This window comes from Mustela erminea, chromosome 1, assembly GCF_009829155.1.
Source record: "Mustela erminea isolate mMusErm1 chromosome 1, mMusErm1.Pri, whole genome shotgun sequence".
Lineage (NCBI taxonomy): Eukaryota > Metazoa > Chordata > Mammalia > Carnivora > Mustelidae > Mustela > Mustela erminea.
The window spans coordinates 21,105,770-21,125,036 of NC_045614.1; the positions used below are offsets into that span (position 1 = coordinate 21,105,770).

The window sequence follows — 19,267 nt, forward strand, 5'->3', positions numbered from 1 at the left end:
GGACATCAGATTGTTTGAATTTGGGGGATCAAAGGACAAGATTTTTTGTTTGTTTTGATTTTGTTTTTTTTTTATGGAATCTTTCCTATACCCTCCTTATCTCCATGGCCATTCTGATTCTCAGTTACCTACATTTTACTCCCCAGGTTCCCAGGGGCCTTCTCTCGAATCCACAAGCAATGGCAGACACAGTGCCTCATCACCCAAAGCCCCCGACCCTGAGGGGCTGGCCAGGCCCGTCTCTCCAGACAGCCCGGAGATCATCAGTGAGCTCCAGCAGTATGCAGATGTGGCTGCCGCGAGGGAATCCCAACAGAGCTCCCCAAGCTCCAATGCTGCCCTGCCTGGCCCCCCGGCCCAACTTGTGGACAGCAGTGCTGTTCCTGGGACAGCTCTCGGGACTGAGCCTCGACATGGGGGTCATTGCCTCAATAGTTCCCTCTTAGTGACCGGCCAGCCCTGTGGTGACAGGAACCCGGTGTTGGACTTAAGGGGCCATAAGCGAAAGTTGGCCACACCACCTGCTGCCCAGGAGTCAGCCCGCCGGCGGTCCAGGAAGGGCCACCTGCCAGCCCCCGTGCAGCCGTATGAACACGGGTATCCAGTTTCTGGCGGGTTTGCCATGCCACCCGTCTCCTTAAATCATAACCTCACCGCTCCTTTCACCTCCCAGGCTGGGGAGAACTCCTTGTTTATGGGCAGTACCCCCTCCTACTACCAGCTGTCCAACTTGCTGGCAGATGCCCGCCTGGTGTTTCCAGTGACTACTGACCCTCTGGTGCCAGCAGGCCCTGTCAGTTCCTCTTCCACGGCTACCTCAGTCACTGCCAGCAACCCCACCTTCATGCTCAACCCCTCTGTTCCAGGGATACTACCCAGCTACTCACTCCCATTCTCACAGCCACTCCTGTCCGAGCCGAGGATGTTCGCGCCTTTTCCTTCCCCTGTCTTACCCAGCAACCTTTCACGGGGCATGTCTGTCTACCCAGGCTACATGTCCCCACATGCAGGCTACCCAGCTGGCGGCCTCCTCCGGTCCCAGGTGCCTCCATTTGACTCTCACGAGGTTGCTGAGGTGGGGTTCAGCTCCAATGATGATGAGGATAAGGACGATGATGTGATAGAGGTCACTGGGAAATAGCTGGGGAGCCCCTCTCCACCTCACTTGGGGTCCCCGGCAGGTTGCCCACCAAGCTGAAAGGCAGCAATCTGGGCTTTCTGAGAATAGGGCACTTGGCAGGAGGGAAAAGGAAGAGGACAAAGAAAGGTGGTTGACCACAATGGCAGGGCTCTGTTGCTATTTAACATAAGAGGAGAAGAAAAAAAAAAAAGCCAACAGAGCAGCAATAGCGGGAAATCAGGGACCCAAAACAGGAATGGAGGGGCAGGGCAGCCTGCCTCTCTTCCTACCTGCCTTGCTTATGCTGTGTGCTTGCTTGCTTGCCTGCCATCTGAGTGTAGAAGCTCACATCCCATTTCTGTCTTTGGGAACATTCTCTCCCAAGAGAGCTGCCTTACTGGGTGACTTAGCTTGGCCTAGAGAGGGAAGGGGAGGGAAGAAGGATTAAGTGAAGGAGGGTGGGCAGGGAGAGCAGATTGAGATTTCATGTGAAATGGAGTCCTTTTAGGGACAGGAAAGAAGCAAACCAGGTATGTATGTTTGTGTGCGTATGTGTGTATGTGTTTATGTCTATATGTGTATGTAACAGAGCAGGGGTGGCGGTGGGAGGGGAGGGTGGGAGAGACGAAGGGGGAAACTAAAAAATGAATTTATCATTTTTTAAATGGAAATTGGTGTGTGGTGGTTCATGGCAACTATTAGTATGAACATCGTGTTGAGCCCAGGAGAAGAGCCATGGAACGCTTAAGTTTCCTTCTAGTTGGGTGAGGAGAAGGCCCAGCTAATCCAAGTCCCTGGTCTTTATAGCCACATCTATTTTGGAATTTGGGGGAAATTAGGAGAGAAAATGGGCATTACCAGTCTCTGTGTCTTTCCCCAGTGGTTGTCTCTGAGCAGATCTCCCTTCACAGGGTGTGAGATTTGTGTGCAGAGGCTGGGATGGGCATACTGCGGTGTGTGAGCAAGAAGTCATGGAGTGTGACCAGAATAGACCTTCACAAGGATAGAACTGAGCCCCCACCTGCCTGTCCTTGTGGCCTTGCCTTTCCTTAGCTTCCCTGCTAGAAAGCTCCATGTTAATTTATTTTTTATGGGCAATTATTTATTATTTGGACTTTCCATGTGTCTTGTTTTTTGGGGGGGTGGATTTGGGCACGGTAGGAGCTAGGAAGGGCAGTGTTAAGATCCCCCAGACCCCATAGGGGTAAATAAATCCCAGGTAGATGGTGAATTGACCAAGGAAAGAGAGTTAGGCTTGACCAAAGTTTACACTAAATGACTATGTTTTCGGGAAACGGCCTCTCAGGAAGATCAGAGAATCTTGTGACTGGATGGTTAGTTGGGGTGAGACTCATTCCACAGAGATTGAAACTTGGGATCATGGAGTTTGCTACTGGGAAGTCAGTGACCCCAGATTTGGAGCTGTGTCCTCCTGGGATGACCTTAGAGGCAGGCCCTCTGTACTCAATAGTGAAGCTGTGCATACGTAGGTGACTGCTGGGTTGGAAGAATAGACTATTGATTTCTTGCTGGGAAATGTTTTGGCCTCCCCAGCCTATCAGATGATCATTATGGGATGGGTGTCTGTTATCTCTGTCCTCTTTGAAGGAACACGGGGCAGCCCTTCCTCTGTAGGAGCCTTAAGTCTGACTTTTGTCTGAAAAAATACATCAGTCGTTCTGGGTCTCCTCTTTCTTGTTGCCAGTGGCAGGGGAGGGGGCATCTAGTCTTTAAGCATAAACACTGGCTGTCTTCCTATTGACTCTTTTTTCCCTCCTGTCACCAAGACTTTGCTAGGCAGTTCTTTATGATGAACAAACCTGTCTGGCTTTAGAGTTTTGCCACCTATTCATGGGTCCTTCCTCACTGAGCAGCTGCTGCACCTGCCTCTTACCAACCTCGGGGGCAACTTAGCCAGGTCCCTCATAGTAGCTGCTTCTGCAACCCTTCTGACCAGCCCGTTTCCATTGTTGGAGGGCTTTAGCACATTCTGAGGTATTGTCCTCAGAGAAGAGACAAAGAGATGGCTGATGGGGCTGCATGCGTGTGTGTGTGTGTGTGTGTGTGTGTGTGTGTGCATGCGCACACGCACGTGCACGTTTGTGTGCTGTCTGGTTGCACCAAAAGTGGAACTTATGGAGCTTTCACTCTCTGTTTTCATAGGTACCCTATCAGACACTTAACTCTCCTACTCATAGAAGCCTTAGATCTACAATTTAGCTATGCAAATTATTTTAATAATTTTAAAATAGCAGTTCCAACCAGTGCTTTTTCTTCCCGATGCATCCCAAGAATGGATGCTGAAGGGACTCAGTTGGAGTGAGCTCTCAGGTTTGAGACTGGTGCAGTAGGAGAGAGCTAGCCTGGATCTCTGATTTGCAGAGCACACTCACAACCTGGGCTACAAATGATAGCCTCTAAGGCCCTGGTATACTAGGAGCCCAGAGACTGTGTGTGTGTGTGTGTGTGTGTGTGTGTGTGTGTGTGTGTGTGGTAGGGATGGAGGAGTATGTCTGTGTTCACCTCTAAGAAGTCCTAGCAGTAGGCTCTGAGAATCTGGAAACTGTCAGCAAGGGATTGAAATCAGTTACTGGAAGGATGGGCCTTTGAAAGTACCAGGAAGTGAATGGGTATTCTGAGAGGCAGTATATACATGTTCTCTACTCACTGATTCCAGGGGCTGGGTCTTGCTTCAGGTCAGAAGAGACAATAGTTTTGGGAGGCTGAGCTGGCTAGAGAAGGCTTTCTTTAATATGTGCAGCTTATATTGTATAGGGGGTATGGGGTGGGATCATGGGAACTTGAAATGCTACCAGTTTCATGCTGTAGGTTTTTGTTTTTTAATCTGAAAAACACTTCTACTTTTCTGCTATCTCTCTATGTTTGGTGGTAGGCAAGTGTGCATGCACACTAAATATGTGTGTGAGGGAAGCAGGAAATGTCTCAGAGCCTTAGAACCATGTTTTACAGCCTCTTTGAGCAGAAACACTTGATGGTGGCTTCCACCTACCATCCAGGCCTGAGTGAGGGAAAGGTGGTATATGGGGTGGGGGGTAAGAGGAGGGGTCAGCAGATTAGGCCCCTCAGCATTTTCCCTCACCATTGTCTTCCATAGGATGTTTTCAAGGGGCTCTCAAGCCCCACCCATCTGGTTTAGCCTAAATCCTCATGCTAGGGAGGGAATATAGTACTGCATAATGATTCAGGATTACCATTTGTAATGATACTCGGTTTCTTTTTCTTAGTATTGTTGTGGGTAAAAATTGAGCCAGAGACAAAGTAGCCATTTCAGTAAGAAAGTAAGTGAACCATGTTGGATCAGATCATTGGATATCTACCAAATCCTCACCCCCTTCAAGTTGTGCTTCTTGAGCATCTCTTTTTGGTCCTTGGAACTCTCTTCCCTAGGAATTAGTGTGTGGTATCTCTCTGTATACTTGTGATTCATAACTAAATATGAAATTCCCTTCTCCAGTGTGTTAAGCAAATTGCTCGGTAAAGTTTTGCTGATAGGTTGAAACACTCAACCATACTTTAGCAGTCTGGGTGAGACTGTCGCTCCCAAAGCTGTCAACAGAGCAAGGCCCTCTGTCTCAGTCGGTTCAATCCTGGCATTGCTTTGGAACTGAGTCCTCATCCCATGGGGAATGTCTGGTGGGGGGAGGGGGGTTTACATTCCTTATTCCTAGTGTTCCTGGCCATGACCCCCTTTCTCCCACTTCCCAGTTTCCTGTAATTCCTCAGAAAACTGGTCTCCCTTCTGAGCCATGGCCTGTGCACCCAGCTAAGTCATTTTCCCCACAGTAAGCCTCCTCTGAAAGAAGAGCTCTGCCCCTCAACGGACCCCCCCCCCCCCCCAGCAGACTTTCTGACCCTCCTCTGACTTCTACCCAGGAAATCTGCACCTCGAGACCTGAGAATGCTGCGCTGTCAGTCACCTGCAGACTCTGTCCCCTTCTATTGACTCTTCTGCCCTTTGTGTTCCGATGTGACCCCTTCATGTCTCTTCTGTGCCACTAGCTTGGCCCTAGGCCTTTTATGAATACCCAAGTCTTAACGATGAACTTCCCAAGCAGGCAGTGTCCAACTTCTTCATTTTTCAGGGACCTGAGTCTGCCCCTTTCCTCTCACAAGTTGGTTGGATATAGTCATCTATTGCATTGGGAAGAGGTAGCCAGGTAGGCTGCAGAGTCTAGTGCAGAGGGCTGGAGGAGATTTGGGTACTCTGTTACCACTACTGGGATGATATTCAGAAGAGGGGACCTCATACTGTGACCTGACCCAGGACCCTCCTCTGGAAGAGAGCTCAGCCCAGGTGTGTGTGCACTTGTGTGTGTGTGTGCATGTGTGTGTGTGCGTGTGCACATGCAAGATAGAGTGTGCACTCATGCACACGGGTGTAAACTGTTATCTGGTTGTGTTACTCAGGGTGGGCTGGGGACTCACGGGAAAAATCCCCCTCAGCCTGCCCAAGACTGATTTTTTTTCCTGTACCCTCTCCAGAAGGGTCAGGGGAAGAGGGTCCAGGTGGGTTGAGGGGGTTGCAGTGGATAACCACTAAAGGCCACACTGCTGCCGGGAGGAGTGGGGGGATATGAAATGGCCCCAGGGACCTGGCACCTGGCTTTGGTTTTCCGTCTTCTTTCCTCAGGACGCCCCCTGAGGCCCGGGACCTGCTGCGCCTGGCTTTGAGGAGCATCTGTGGCTGGGTGCTCCAGCTGCTGGTGTGATCATGGGCTTCCCTCCTCTCTCAGCAGGGCAGGTGCTCCTGCCCCAGAGACTGGGCAACTGGCTGTTTCTATGACGTATTTATTTTTACTTGTGTTTCATGTCACTTTTTTAAAAAAGCAAACAGAACAATTGTTAAGTCAGTATAACTGCCTATCAGTTTTCTTTATTTCTCTTTTTGTAAAATAAAATTTAAACTCAAGAAGGCAGTGTTTTTTGATCAAGGAATTGTCTGAACAACTGTTCAGCTGGGTGGTGAAAAGGATATAACTTAGAGTATAGTGGGCATGGAGATGACACAGGGTGGGTAGGGTGGGGTTAGAGAGGGAGGAATAGAGGGCAAACTGCTGACAGGCTTTGTTGCGGTGGGGTTCGCTAGGCTTTTTCTGCCTTTGCTCACCTGAAGAAGACCGCATTTCCAGGCTCTAGAGGAAACAGTGAAACAGACTCAGAGTGGCCTGAGGCTAGATGGTCCGTAATCATGGCAAGTTCTGCTGGGGCACCCCTAACCAGACTGGGAATTGGGTGCAGCATCAGTGCCTTTCAGCAGGTGGGAGATGGCTGGTAGCAGGATCTGCAGACCATCTTACAATGCATAGTCCTCCACCCTTTGTCATCTGAGTTAGTGGGTCTAACCACAGCCTCACAGAGAACTATCCAGGCTTTGGAATATGAGGAGGAAGGGAAGGTGGGGGTAGTCTACCCTTTGTCTTTCCGAGTTTGGTCCCTGTAAGGCAAGGAGCCCTAGGGAATCAGTCTCTGGAAGTTTACTGAGCGAGAAAGAGGCTCTGGGGATTTCTTGGACAGAAAAAAGGAGGAGACTAAGGCCAAGTCTGGGCTCATAAGAGAATATATGCGCTTTGGGGCTGGGAGTGCACTGCGTGTTGGGCAGATGGCAGAACAGGTCTTACTAAATTCAAGAGGGATGAGGAACGCCTCTTTTGGCAGATTGTTTTGGCTGCTGCCTCCTGGTGGCTAGCAGAGGTCTTGCAGAGATCCCTGCCAAGGGTTGGGGAGGGTGGCTTATGGCCAGCCGCCTCAGTCATAGGCTGACTCTCCATTCACAGCAGAGGTGGTGAAGCTACTAAGGCACCCCCTGAATTCTGATGCAGGCCTCTGGAATTCCCAACCAGCCTGAAGGAAGTGGTTTCCTGGGAGAAACTCCTCAGATTCTGAGAAACAGGAAAAAGGACCAGCCAAACACTGTGGGCAGAAGCTGTCTGGTCTCTGAACCACGAACTGGCCCTTATCTCATAGGAAATGTTTCCAAGTACATATATAGCCCACTTGCCTGGAGCACCTGAAGGGTCTGATCATGTATTTGATGTTCATAAGCAGAAGAACTGCCACGACCCTGCCAACCCAGCCCTGAGTGCCTGTGAGGGGCCAGCTGCTCCTTCTGCCAGTGTTTGCCCAGAGAGCTGAGGACAGGCTTGGCCCAATGGATGAGGGTCGTCATTTCCTGCCTGTGGAAGGAACTGTATGAGGTAGTGGGAAAGGAAGCCAGGATTACAAGGGCCTCTGTGTGCCCCATCTGCACTTTGCTAATGCAGTAGTGGAGTCCACGCTAAGACGATTCCCCTTCTAAATACATGTCCTCTCTGTCAGGAGCACCAAGGTAGCTCTTGGCCTAGCTGGTCTTGCAGCCAAACTCAGGAGCACAGCTGTCCCCGGGGCCTCTCAGGAGGGCAAAGTTAAATCCTTAGGGCTCTGGAAGAGTACTTTGTAGGTCCTCAGAAATATGAGCTGAAGATTCAACCTATGTTCAAGGGGCTTACACTTGACCGGAAAGTTTCCTAATACACCTTAAGCTAGATGGGCAGTCCAGTCTCATCCATGAGCCTGGAGGGGGGAGGTTCTTGGTGAGCTCCAAGAGGACGAGGCTTTGGTTTTGTTTACTCAGTATCCCCAGCCTCTAGAACTATCCTTGCAGGGATAAGTAAATGTTGGGTGGATGAATGACCACTCCTGTGCTCTGGTTGGGGGTGGGGTGGAGTGTTGGAGACGTGACCGGCATTTGCGCTGTTCCAAAGGTTGGATCCATCCATTCGCTTCTTCCCTGAGTCCAAGTTGGGCGTCGGTTTTCTCAGTTGTAAAAGGGGGACAAGTGGCCCTGCCTTGCTGAGTTCCCAGGTCTCTCGGGAAGAAGCTTCAGTGAGAGAAAGTGGCAAGACGAAGGGTGGTGACAGATACATGCCAGGGGCTGATACTGCTGCGCTGAACTTCCCAAGCCTCTTCAAACGCTCCACTCCGGCGAGGGCTTCCTTGGACCCCAGCCTGGCTTTTCGCTGTGGGCGACCAAGTTGACTTGCCTCCGCCTCCTACTGCTGGGACCGGGTAAGTTTGTGAGAGGCAGGAAGGTGCTCAGTGGGCTCCGCCCCTGACGGCTGGGGGTGTGCGTGTGGCTGGGAGTCACTTGGGCGCCGCTCGTTGCCATGGAGACCGGGCGGGGCAGTCCTCCGCCCTCCGGGTCCCGCGCGCACGCGCCCACGGCCACGGCCACGTCCCGCCGCGAGAGGGGGCGGAGCGAGCGTGCGCGGCGGGCGCGCGCAGGCTTCGCGACCTAGCCTGGAGCCGCCTTCGCGGATCAGCGTCCGCGGCGGGCGGCCGCTGAGGTGAGGGCCCGGCCGGAGGAGAGGCGTGCCGACGGGGCGGCCCCACGCTCGGTGAGGGCCTGGAACCTCCGTCCGCCTGGGCGCGACCTCAGGGGCCCCGGCGTCCCCTCCATGACCCCCGCGGCCCAGGCCGCTCTTTGCATCTTGTCTCGCCCGCAGCTGGCCCCGACCGGTCCAGGGGCCCGAACGCGACCTTGGACAAGTCTGCCATCCCGGGTCGCCCCTGCTTCGGCCTCCGGTGCGGGGCACTTCCCGAGGCAGTGAAGCCCGAGCGGGGGGGTGGGGGTGGGGAACTGAGGCAAGAACCGTACTTTAACTCCACCCCTGCCCCTGGAGGCCGCCCTCTCAGTGGTGGCTACAAACTTTAGCGTCTCATAAGTTACGGAGGTGTGTAAGGCCCGGTGAGGTTGTGACTGAAAAGAAAAGGGCTGGGTAAATAACCGAGGTGCGGGTAAGCTGGGCTGGAAGCCCAGAGTGGCAGGGGGCGCACCTCGTTCCCGCGCAGGCCCCTCGGAACCCCGGTCTTTCGCTCCCCTCTGGCACCGAAGTTTAAGGGCTCGGCCCGCTTCCGCGGCGCAAGTGAGCAGCTCCAGGAAGTCGGCGCGGGACAGAGGACCCAACCCCTCGCCGGAACCCGGCCAGAGGCGACCACTCCCCTGACCCGAGGAGAAACAGAGGCCAGAAGGGAACAGCCTCCCAGATGTCAGCGGCAGGGGCTGTTTCAGAGCCAGGCGCGGTGGCTGGAACCCTCCAGGAAGAGGGCTCTCCAAGAACAGGGGCCTGGCCCCAGTAAGAGTTCACGTTATGAGGCCTGGTTTGGCTTCTGATTTCCTTAAGGGGTGTGAGGACGAGGGAGAGGAGCAACCTTGTGAAGACAGTTATTGTAGAGGCTCTAGTTCCCTGAAAAGGAACAGTCAAGGCAGGGTGCCCAGCTCAGTGGTGATTTTCTCTCTGCCCCCAGCACAGGAGCGCTTGGAGCACTTGGTCCCTGCGGCGCTGGATGCCATGAGTTGCTAAAAGTGAGCCTGTCTTTTCAGGTGAGCTTCCCCAGCCCTTCTGCCCTTTCTCTTGAGTATGGGGAAATTCACTTTGCCCCGCCTCCCTCCTGTGCAGACCTAAGCTCTGGGGTTCATTTTCCCTGTCTTCTGGGTAGTGTAGGAGGTGAGAGGAAGAGGGAGGTGGGAACTAAGTTGCCTTGAGGAGAATGGGGAGTGACCTACCTGAGAGGGTAGGTCAGAGAGAGGTGGTCACTCTTGAGGCAATGGGGAGACCTACCTGCTGAGTGACAGCTTCCAGCTGAGAGCCGTGGGTTCAGAGATATCCCAGCATGGATTAGATGCTTGAACTTCTCTAGAAACTTTGTCACCAGGAAGGAAGAGATAGAAATGGGGCCTGGAGTCAGACTACTTGGGTTCCTATTGCCTGCATTTTGGTCTAGGGCTCTATTTAGTACCTGTGTCATCTTGAGCAAGTCTCTTAACCTCCTGATTCATACCTACCTTGTCTTGAGAATTAATAAAGTAGCTGTGTTTCAACATTTAGATAGTGCCTGGCCTGTAGTAAGTACTCGGTAAAAGATTTATCATCATCGTCACCAAAGAAAACAGGAATGAAACTAACTGGAGGCAAGATGAGTAGGACAGAGAATGCATCAAAAAAAAAAAAAAAAAAAAAAAAAAAAGCACAGCTGTGAGGCAGTTGGGTAAGAAGACTAGTGTGATATATCTCAATTGTATGATATCAGAGATGTAGGAGTTTAGTTGCCTCTTTGTGAGGCTAACACTGTGTGTACATTGACTCCAAAGACAACTTTTCAGTAAAAATTTTGATACCCAAAACCCATAGGGAATAAATTATTCCATAGAGCTAAGTTTTCCATAGGGCTGAAATGTTGACCTTCAGTTCTCAAATCTTTTAAATTTTACATGTTAATTTTAAGATTATTTATTTATTTGATAAAGATGACAAGTAGGCAGAGGTAGGGGGAGCAGGCTTCCTGTTGAGCAGAGAGCCAGATGCAGGGCTCGATCCCGGGATTCTGGGATCATGACCTGAGCCGAAAGCAGAGGCTTTAACTGAGCCACCCAGGTGCCCCTACATGTTAATTTTAAATACTTGGGGTGAGACTGTCCCTCCAATGGGTCACATGTTTCCCTTCCTCTTTAAACAGTCTTCTCTGTGTGGATTCCCCCCCACTCTCTCCCCAACCCCCGGTGACTCAGGTCAAGCCCTCTGTATAAGAAGGTTAGGCTTGTGGCCCCATGCTTCATGGAGGGCTGAACAGTCTGCCTTGAGTGGCTCACACACCAGCTCTGTTGTGTTCCTGGGCCTCTCTTAGATAGCTTCTCTGCCTTTTTTTTTTTTTTTCCTTGAAATGAGTGTCTTTATTGCTTATGCCATACAGAAAGGAGGAATGAGGAAAGGCCAGTGGGGAGGAGGGACAATTGTCAGATAAATGACATGAACACAAAAAGGAAAAAAAAAGACCCCCTCACGCCACCCCAGGATGCCTTTCTGTGAACTACCTAGTAGAGGAGGGGGGGGTGGCAGGATCAAAACCACAAAGAATAATTCTGAACACCTGGAGATGCTGGTGGAGAGAAGGAACAGTGCAGCAAGTGGACCCAGCTGTGACTCCCCCCCCCAGGCCAGCACCCCCTTCCCCATGGGATGAACTGCTTGGGCCAGGGAGTAATTGTTTTTCTTGATGTGTTTCCATTTCTAGCAAGCTTTTCTTCTTCCTCGTTTCTAACCTATGGGCTGGCAAAGTGGGATGTAGCTTGTTAGCACCAATGGTTCAAGTCTGAGAAGCGCAGTGCTGGACTTTGTTCTGGCTGCTCAGGCTGATTTGATCTGATCTTTCCTTGGTTCTAGTTGGGTGAGGTTGCTGGATAGCAAGATTCTGAGGGCCAGATGTGCTTAGCAAAGGAAAGTTTCATGTGAGAATCTCTTCCTGTGGCACATTTTCCCCCTGGGTTTTTTTTTTTTCCCTCATGTATTCCCTATTCGTTAATAAGTGATCGTACCCTGGCACTTGCCCATGGCAGTGGTCCATGAGGCTTGGGGAGGCCAAGAAGGCAGTGTGGCAGTGTGTGGGAAGGAAGAGGTAATGTAGGGAAAAGGCAGGCTGGCTGATGTCTTACCCATCTTGGGGGAGGTTGGTCAGGGCTGGGAGTATGTCCCTGGCTGACTCACTCCTGTGCTTCTCTATGACTCAGTTTCCCCAGGTGTGACCAAGGCTGCCAGCTGACAGGCAGAGCTGTTCTGAGAGCCTCAACAATTGTGATTAAGAAATAAAGAGGCTTGTGGCTACAGTCATCCTTGGTAGCTCTCTTCTAGGTCACTCTGCGTGTAAACACCCTGGCCCCTCCCCCGCCCAGGGCAGAGCACCCAACACACAGCTGAGATTGGGCCAGAAGTAGCTGACGGGCAAGTGGGCACATTGGTCAGAGCAGGCTACCAGCCTTCTCTCCCTCCTGTCTCCTTTGCAGCTCTCTTGGGGCACAGTGTCGGGGGCACAGAGCCATGTCTGACCTGCTCCTCCTGGGCCTGATTGGGGGCCTGACTCTGCTGCTGCTGCTGACACTGCTGGCCTTTGCTGGGTACTCAGGGCTGCTGGCCAGGGTGGCGGTGAGTGCCGGCTCACCTCCCATCCGCAATGTCACTGTGGCCTACAAGTTCCACATGGGGCCCTACAGCGAGACTGGGCGGCTTTTCACCGAGAGCTGCAGTGTCTCCCCCAAGCTCCGCTCCATCGCCGTCTACTACGACAACCCCTACATGGTAAGGAGCCTCCCATGCCCTGGCTGGGGTTCTGCTCCATGGATGGACATGGGGCAGGGGTGTTGTAGCTTCCAGGGAAGGGGTGGGAAAATATGTGAGCTGGTCCTACACACCACCTCCTCTCTGAGCTTGAAGCTCCTTCCAGATTTAACCTGAACTCCTGCTCCAGACATCCTTTTTCCTTGTCCAGGTCTGGTTCTCAGCTCATGGCTACCCATGGACTTCTGACTGCATGGGGCCATACTACTGCGTGTCTCTAGTTTGTGCCGGGGCTTTGGTCCCCTGCCTCTTCTTGCTGTGCCTCCCTCTTTTATCCCCATTTGAGACCAGTGCTGTAAGGCCAGGCTGCTCAGATTCTACCCTTTCTTTGGAGCCATACCTTACTGTTTCTGTGCCTTCCCTCTTTCAGCTTTCCTGCTGTGGCTACAACTCCTCAAGGGTTGAGACAGCAGGCCCTGGGCATGGGGCTTAGAATCTTACCTCTTCAGTCATTCTGGTGGCCCCTGCCTCAGTGATATGGCATTTCTTTGGATGTTAAGCTGCCTGGTTTGGAGAGGAATGGCCCCTCCCCCTTAGGCTTAAGTGGAAGTCAAGAGCACTGGAGCCTAAGTGGGGTGGGAGGGCAAGTGGAGCCACGTGAGCTGCCCCGAATGTCTCGGATGCTGGGGTCAGAGATGAGCCCAGCATCACTGGTACCCTGTGGGCGTCTGGCTGTACTTACAGACTGTAGTGAGTCAGGGCTCACCAATGTGGCCTCTTGCCATGCATGGGGTGGTACTGTCTGCAGCTGCATGGGCTGGCAGCTCTACCAGGAGTACAGCCTTCAGCTCTGAGCCTTGGAATCCCCAGCTCTGGATTCCTTGCCTGTAGAGCTCAAGTAGGCAAGGCCTACAGCCTACCCACTGTCTGCTACCAAGCCTCATTAGAAACAAGGGTGGGTTGACTCTCTGTGCTGGGTTCTGCTTGACAACTACACTCCAAAGATGAGCACACCTGGCCCTGCCCTTGAAGAAGTTCATGTGATTGGCAAGTCAGCACCATACATATCGGTCTGTCATAGGCACTGTACTTGATGCCTGCAGAGCTTTGAGCTTTGGGTTTGGGGAAGATACCCCAAGTTTGCCTGAGAGGTTCACAGAGGAGGTGGACTGTAGCTGGGCCTTCTCCCATGAGTAGAACTTTGCTCCGCCGGGAGGGGCCTCCTGACTTAGGGAAGTACTACAGTAAAGGCTTGCAGACATAGGATGACAGGGGAAGTGTGGCCAGCAGACATGTGGTAGGCAAAGAAAGTGGTAGAAAGGTTTGCTGGGCCAGGCATTGTGAGGAAGAGCAGTCTGGGAGGCAAGAGGCAGCACAGTTTGCCCCCTCTGTTTTAGGAATCTAACTGGATGGCAGGTGAAGGAGGGGAGCAGATGAGGCAGGGAGGCCATTGAGGAGATTGAGTTAGGTCCAGGTGAGAGGTGACATTGACCTGGTTGAGGGATGAGTAGACAGTGAGGATTTGAGGTCACACGGTTGAGAGACGGCGCTAAGTGGGAGTCAAGAGCACTGGAGCCTAGGTGACACGGGGCAGGAGCTGGGCTTTGGGAAGCTCCTCCACCAGACGTTAGACTGCCTCCTGCAGAACTCTATTCTGTAAGTCCCTGCCCCTCCTTCCACACCTGGCCCAGTTCAAGCCCTCTGTAAGGAGAATAGCCCTTGCAGTTGCCTCATTCCTCAACAGCGTGTCCTGTTCCTAAAGCAACACATTGGCTCTTGGGTTGGAAATGCTAATTCCAAGGTAGGAAAGAGCCAAGGTAGCAGTGTACCTTGGGATCAGCGCTGGTGGCTGACCCAGGAACAGTCAGACAGAAGAATCTTGGCATGGTGTGCTCTCCCCATGGCCTCCTGGCCCAGCCACTGCCTCCAGGCAGCGCACCATATAGCCGTCTTTGGCAGGGTGGGGGCTAGGGGGGGTGGGCTTGGGTGTCCAGGGTTGGTTGGGTGCAGCCTGACTTGGGTGTCAGTCTGGGCGTGGGGGACGCACAGCCTGAGAATATAGCCTCAAGGTTGGCAGTCCTGGGTTCTGATTCTGTTTCATTACTGTAATGCTGTGTGATCTTGAGCATATCACATAATCTCTCTGAGCCTCTCTTTCTTCATCTATAGAGCTCTGTTAAGATATCTGCTTCATATGTTGTCTGGCAAGAATTAAATTAGGTGATATAGGTGAGGCATTTGTCCTACCACCTGGCCTCCAGTAGCTGTTTAACAACACAAACAAAAAAAGGGTGGACAAGATGTTCATGCTAATTAGGTGCACTGAGGTGTTAGGCTGAGCATTATGACCCAGGGCTAGACCCTTGGCCTGGTTGTGGACATCTGGCTGGCTCAGAGGATGAGTGTACAGCTCAGAGTGGTCCCTCTGGTCCTATCCCTCTCGGTCCTGGGTCACTCCAGAAGATAGCTGTGTCCCCATTCAGAGCTAGGTCATACCCTGACACCTGGGATAGCTCAGGATGCTTAGTCTCCACCTGCTGTGGGTGGTGGGCAGTATATTCTCTGCCTAGCAGGGATCCTCACAGAGGGTTCAGGGAACCATGGACCCCAGACTTCAGGTGCTCATGGCTATCCCAGACTCTCTGGTCTGTAAGGACCTGGGGCCCCAGGGTCCACACTGCTGATGTGATAGAAGAGGACACTGAGGTTCAGACAGCAAGAGCTGAGGTATTGATCTCACATAGTTCACTCACACTTTTTGCTGTTATTTAACGAACGTTTGAGCACCTAATCTGTGCCACACTGCTGGGCACTGGGGCACTGTGAAGACCAAAGGGCCCAGCCCTCAGGGCCTCTCAGTGTAGGGGTATCGGGGGTCTGGCTGAGAGACCCCATCCAGTCCTAGGGAAGCGTAAGAACCCAAGCCTTCTCCCTAGGCTGCTTCCCTAAGCAGTGTCCAGCATGGGACCCTGCATATTTTGGTTCACAGACAGGATGCAGGCTGAGCTGTTGTGTGGCCCATCCCCATACCTTCTCCCTCCCCAGTGAGCACAGTGGGAGCCAGAACCTGCTTCTGTGTGAGTGTAGGGAGCAGTGAGGCTATTTCAGGCTCTGTGAGTGGAGCAGGGAGTGACCAGGTGAGAGACCGGCTATTAATGCTGCCCTCCCCCATGAAGTGTGGACTGACAGCTCTCTAGCCACTCCCTGTCCAGGCCTCAGCACCCGGCCTCATCTGGACAGGGAGAGGCTCGTTTCTGAGAAAGGCCAGGCCTCACATGGTCTGGCTGTGGACCCAGGAGTGACACAGGAAAGGGTGGGCACCACCAAGGCAAGGCCCTGGCAATCACTGTGGGCTCTTTCACGTCAGGTGCTATTCAAACATACATACCTCATCAGCTCTGTGTCCTGGAACGTCAGCATATATGTGTCAGTCAACTTTAGATCCTGGAGTTCCTTATGGAAGAAGTTTCTGGAACTGGTTCTTGTTGGGCAAGCGAAAGGATTCCATTCTCCATCCCTGAGGGCCTTTGGAGAGGGAGGAGGAGGAATGAGGGAACATGTGACAGGAAGTGGACTGACCCTGGTAGTGGCTTATAGGTGTTCTCCTCTTGGGCCCAGCGTTCTTGGAGTGCAGCCTTTTCCTCTAAATACCAAGGGAAGAGGGTGAGTTCGAGTCAGTCACCGATCTCTGCCTGCACCGCAACCCCCCCGTGTACATGTGTATATGTGCTGCCGAAGCGAGCACCCCAGTGTACATGTGAATACACGCGTGCGTGCACGTGTGCGCATACACATACACACACATCCAGTTCTGTTCTTATAAAACTGGAAAAGAGTCAAAATTGCTCTGCCCTCAGCCCTGCTACTGATGTGGGGTGCGGGGTCTGTGGCCCCATCCCTCTGAGAGCCTGGGGTGTTGGAGGAGAGGGAAAGAGCTGGGAGGACCCGAGTGGCTAACTTGATCCTGGCCAGCTCTGGCTTGTGATAGCCCTTTCTGGGTCAGCTGCCCTCACTGTGCCCATGGAGCTGTCCTTTGTGCCATCCTGGCCCTCCACCTTCTTCTCCACCCCTGCTGCTCCCGCCCCCACTGCTGTTTGGGCCTTAAGCAACCTGTCTGCTGCCCTTGTGGGGAGCCTGGTTGAGGCAAGTGGGGTGTGGCAGCAAGTTCAGTTTACCTGACAGAGGCCTAGGAAGGGGTGTTTGCCCCAGGTATGGGGCAGATGGGGGAATTGGTGGTTCCTGGGTTCTGCCTTTAGTAAACTAGACTGTATTGAAGCTCCTTTTTTCTCCTAGTCCACTGAGAGTCAGCCTGGTACCACCACATCTGCATGGGCTTAGGCTGGTAAGAGTGTTGATTTAGGCCTATGCCACACTTCCTTTCCTCTTTTGTGTATGTGTGTGTGTGTGTGTGTGTGTGTGTGTAGATGGGGTCTCCCCTGCGATCCCTAGAGGCACTGAGACCATATGGGGCCTGGGAAGGAATGAGGGATTGGGATTGCCCAGGGTTGACCCCTCAACAAGGGCAGTGGGAATGAGGGCTGTCTGGTGTTTCCAGGGGCCCAGGCCATTCCCTATCCCAATCACCCTTGATGATTTTCATCCAGATTGAGTCTGGGATTTTGCTCTTTAGCAGGTCAACTGTGTGGGGGAGCCCTGGAAAAGCACAGCCCTTTCTTCCCAGCAGAGCTGGCTTTGGTAGGGAGGAGGCTGGGGTATGGAGGAGAGGGCTTTGAATCTTTCTGGGTTTGAATCAAGGCTCTGCTCCTTGTTAAGAGTGTGATTCTGAGGGAGTCACTTGGTCTTTCTGAGAATCCCTACCTCAGGGGTTTTGTTTTTCTGAGGACTAAATAATAAGGATAAGGCCCCAAACCTGGCCCCCAGTAGATGCTTAGCACTCTTGGCACCCCCTCCCCTGGGCCTCATGCGCTAGGACTTTTTACTTTGGGGAACCCTGCTTGCCTGCCTCTAGCCTAGCCTCTTGCAGGACGCCTGGGCCGTCAGAGGAGCGCAGCATAGGGACACATCATTATGCAGGCTTTGCCTAGCCAGGGCCTGCTTCTCTGGCTCCCACGTGGCTTTGGGTCCTGTGGTGCAGCTCTGGAGCCAGTCTGCCTGTGTTTGAATCCAGACTTCAACACTGCCTTGCCGTGTGGCTCTTTCTGAATAGCTTTGCTGTCTGGGTCTCAGAAACAGAGTGGATGACGGTAGCTATTGCACAGCGCTGTTTGGATTGAATGAACTGACAGGTGGAAGGTAGCAACTGGGGCAGTCAGTGAGCACACTGTCAGGTGCCAGCTGTTGTTAGGATTATGCCTGGGGGTGAAAAGAAAGAAGCCCTGAAAGACTTCTAAGTGAGAGTTCCCAGAAAGCCCCTTTGGAGGTTGGCATCCTGCTTACTCCCCTCCCCTGCAGCCTGAAATACAGGACCTGTCCTCTGGCCCTACTGTCTGTATCACCCATGTCCTGACTAATGTGGACCAGCTTTTGCCTTTGGAGACCACCTGCTTGGGGAACTTGGACCTGTGGGGCTTGGTGTATTGACCTGCAGCACCCTGAAGGTTAAATGAACCCACCCTCCAGTAACGAATAGCTGTGGCTGCTCTGTTCCCCCTCATTGAAGGCCAGTGAAGGTCACTGTCCCTACTTGTCCCCTTACCTTAAGTAGCTCTGGGCTGGGTATGCTGGCCAGGGAGGTATTGAAGCAGCTCGCTGAGCCTGGATCTGCAGGCATCACAGCTGGACTTCATCAGATGTTGCAGGTTATGGATCAAGGGCTGGCCATTTCTTTTTTAAAGATTTTATTTATTTATTTGACACGGGGCAGAGGGGACATACAAGCATGGGGAGCGGCAGGGAGAGGGAGAGCAGAGGAGGGAGCCCAGTGGAGCAGGGTTCAATCCCAGGACCCCAGGATCATGACCGGAGCCGAAGGCAGATGCATAGCTGACTGAGCCACCCAGCACCTCAGGGCTGGCCATTTCGACTGAACCCAACATCTGGGTTTGGTCTGGACCGACTGACACCATTTTTCCTTCCTGAATCCTGGAAGATACTAGTCTTGTCCAGTTTCTAGACGTACTGAAGTCTTAGCCAGGCAGGGACTCTCTTTTCACTAGAAGCTTTAGGTTCCAAGTAGACTGCCCTCTTCTCACATGCCAGGACTGAAGAGGCCTCACAGCTCTTGTTCTAGGCACAGGTACCTAGAGAAATGACTGATATAGGGAGGAGAGTGAACAAGCGGATGGAACTGGGAGGCCCAGGCTGACTTCCTAGGATCAGGCCCAAATAGAGGCATTGCCATCAACCAAGGTGGGTGGGGTTTCTAACTATCAGGACACTCCCTTTATCTTCTAGGCCCCTGACCTCAGTGGGCCATTTCTCCTGAAGGTGGGCATGGGCTCTCCAGGGAGCCCAGGGAAGCCTTCCCCTGTCCTGACCAGCCTTGCCCCTCCCCAGCTGGTATTAGGGTCTGTTCCATCTCCTTGCCAGTGCCTCGTTCAGGTGCGGAACTCCAGCAGCTCCAGCTGGTACAGGGCTGCTTTGCAGGTGGTGGGCTTCCTGAATAACTTCCTAGGCTGCCCCTTAGCCACTGGCCAGGGCAGAATGGGGCAGGAGGTATCCCACTTGTGGAATTGAGGGGTTGCTCATGCAGAAAGGGAGCACCTGAGGCTGACACACCTCCAGGATCTCAGGAGTCCCGTCCCTTATTAGCTTCCTTTCCCTGTGATGGGAGTTCCTCTTTCAAGGTTGAGGAAGAAGAGCTTAGCTCACGTGCAGGGCCCGTGTGTGTGTGTGTGTGTGTGTGTGTGTGTGTGTGTGTGCAGGTGTGCGTGTGGTGTTGCTGAGATACCCCAAGAAACTTACTGTGTGCCCAGGATTCTGTACCTTTCTGCCTAGAAGCCTGAAGTGATGGGGGAGAGATAGAGGAACCATCAGTTACTGTGCAGCACAAGACCTGCTCCTTTGGGTGGGCATTTGGGATCTGAGAGGAAGGGCTGCTTGGCAAGGAGGATATGAGGAGGAGGGTTGAGCTGAATCTTGA

At 52.8% G+C, this 19,267-nt stretch overlaps 2 protein-coding genes across 13 annotated transcripts in view; both read left to right on the forward strand.

The window, feature by feature from the left end:
• RAD54L2 (RAD54 like 2) overlaps window positions 1-6,050 on the forward strand; it is a 117,298-nt gene extending 111,248 nt beyond the window's left edge. For all 7 annotated transcript variants that reach the window (XM_032321048.1, XM_032321077.1, XM_032321056.1 and 4 more), the window contains one exon: window positions 147-6,050. In XM_032321048.1, coding sequence (XP_032176939.1) covers window positions 147-1,141 — 995 coding nt within the window. In that variant the 3' untranslated portion in view covers window positions 1,142-6,050. The remainder of the gene's footprint in view (window positions 1-146) is intronic.
• A 2,281-nt stretch (window positions 6,051-8,331) lies between these two features.
• TEX264 (testis expressed 264, ER-phagy receptor) overlaps window positions 8,332-19,267 on the forward strand; it is a 30,593-nt gene continuing 19,657 nt past the window's right edge. The window contains exons 1-3 of one of the 6 annotated variants that reach the window (XM_032321156.1): window positions 8,332-8,514; window positions 9,430-9,500; window positions 11,955-12,246. In XM_032321156.1, the coding sequence (XP_032177047.1) occupies window positions 11,989-12,246 (258 nt within the window). In that variant the 5' untranslated portion in view covers window positions 8,332-8,514; window positions 9,430-9,500; window positions 11,955-11,988. Of the gene's footprint in view, window positions 8,515-8,540; window positions 8,851-9,424; window positions 9,501-11,954; window positions 12,247-19,267 lie in introns of those variants that run through there. The other 5 variants (XM_032321163.1, XM_032321137.1, XM_032321128.1 and 2 more) reach the window with 5 other exon arrangements.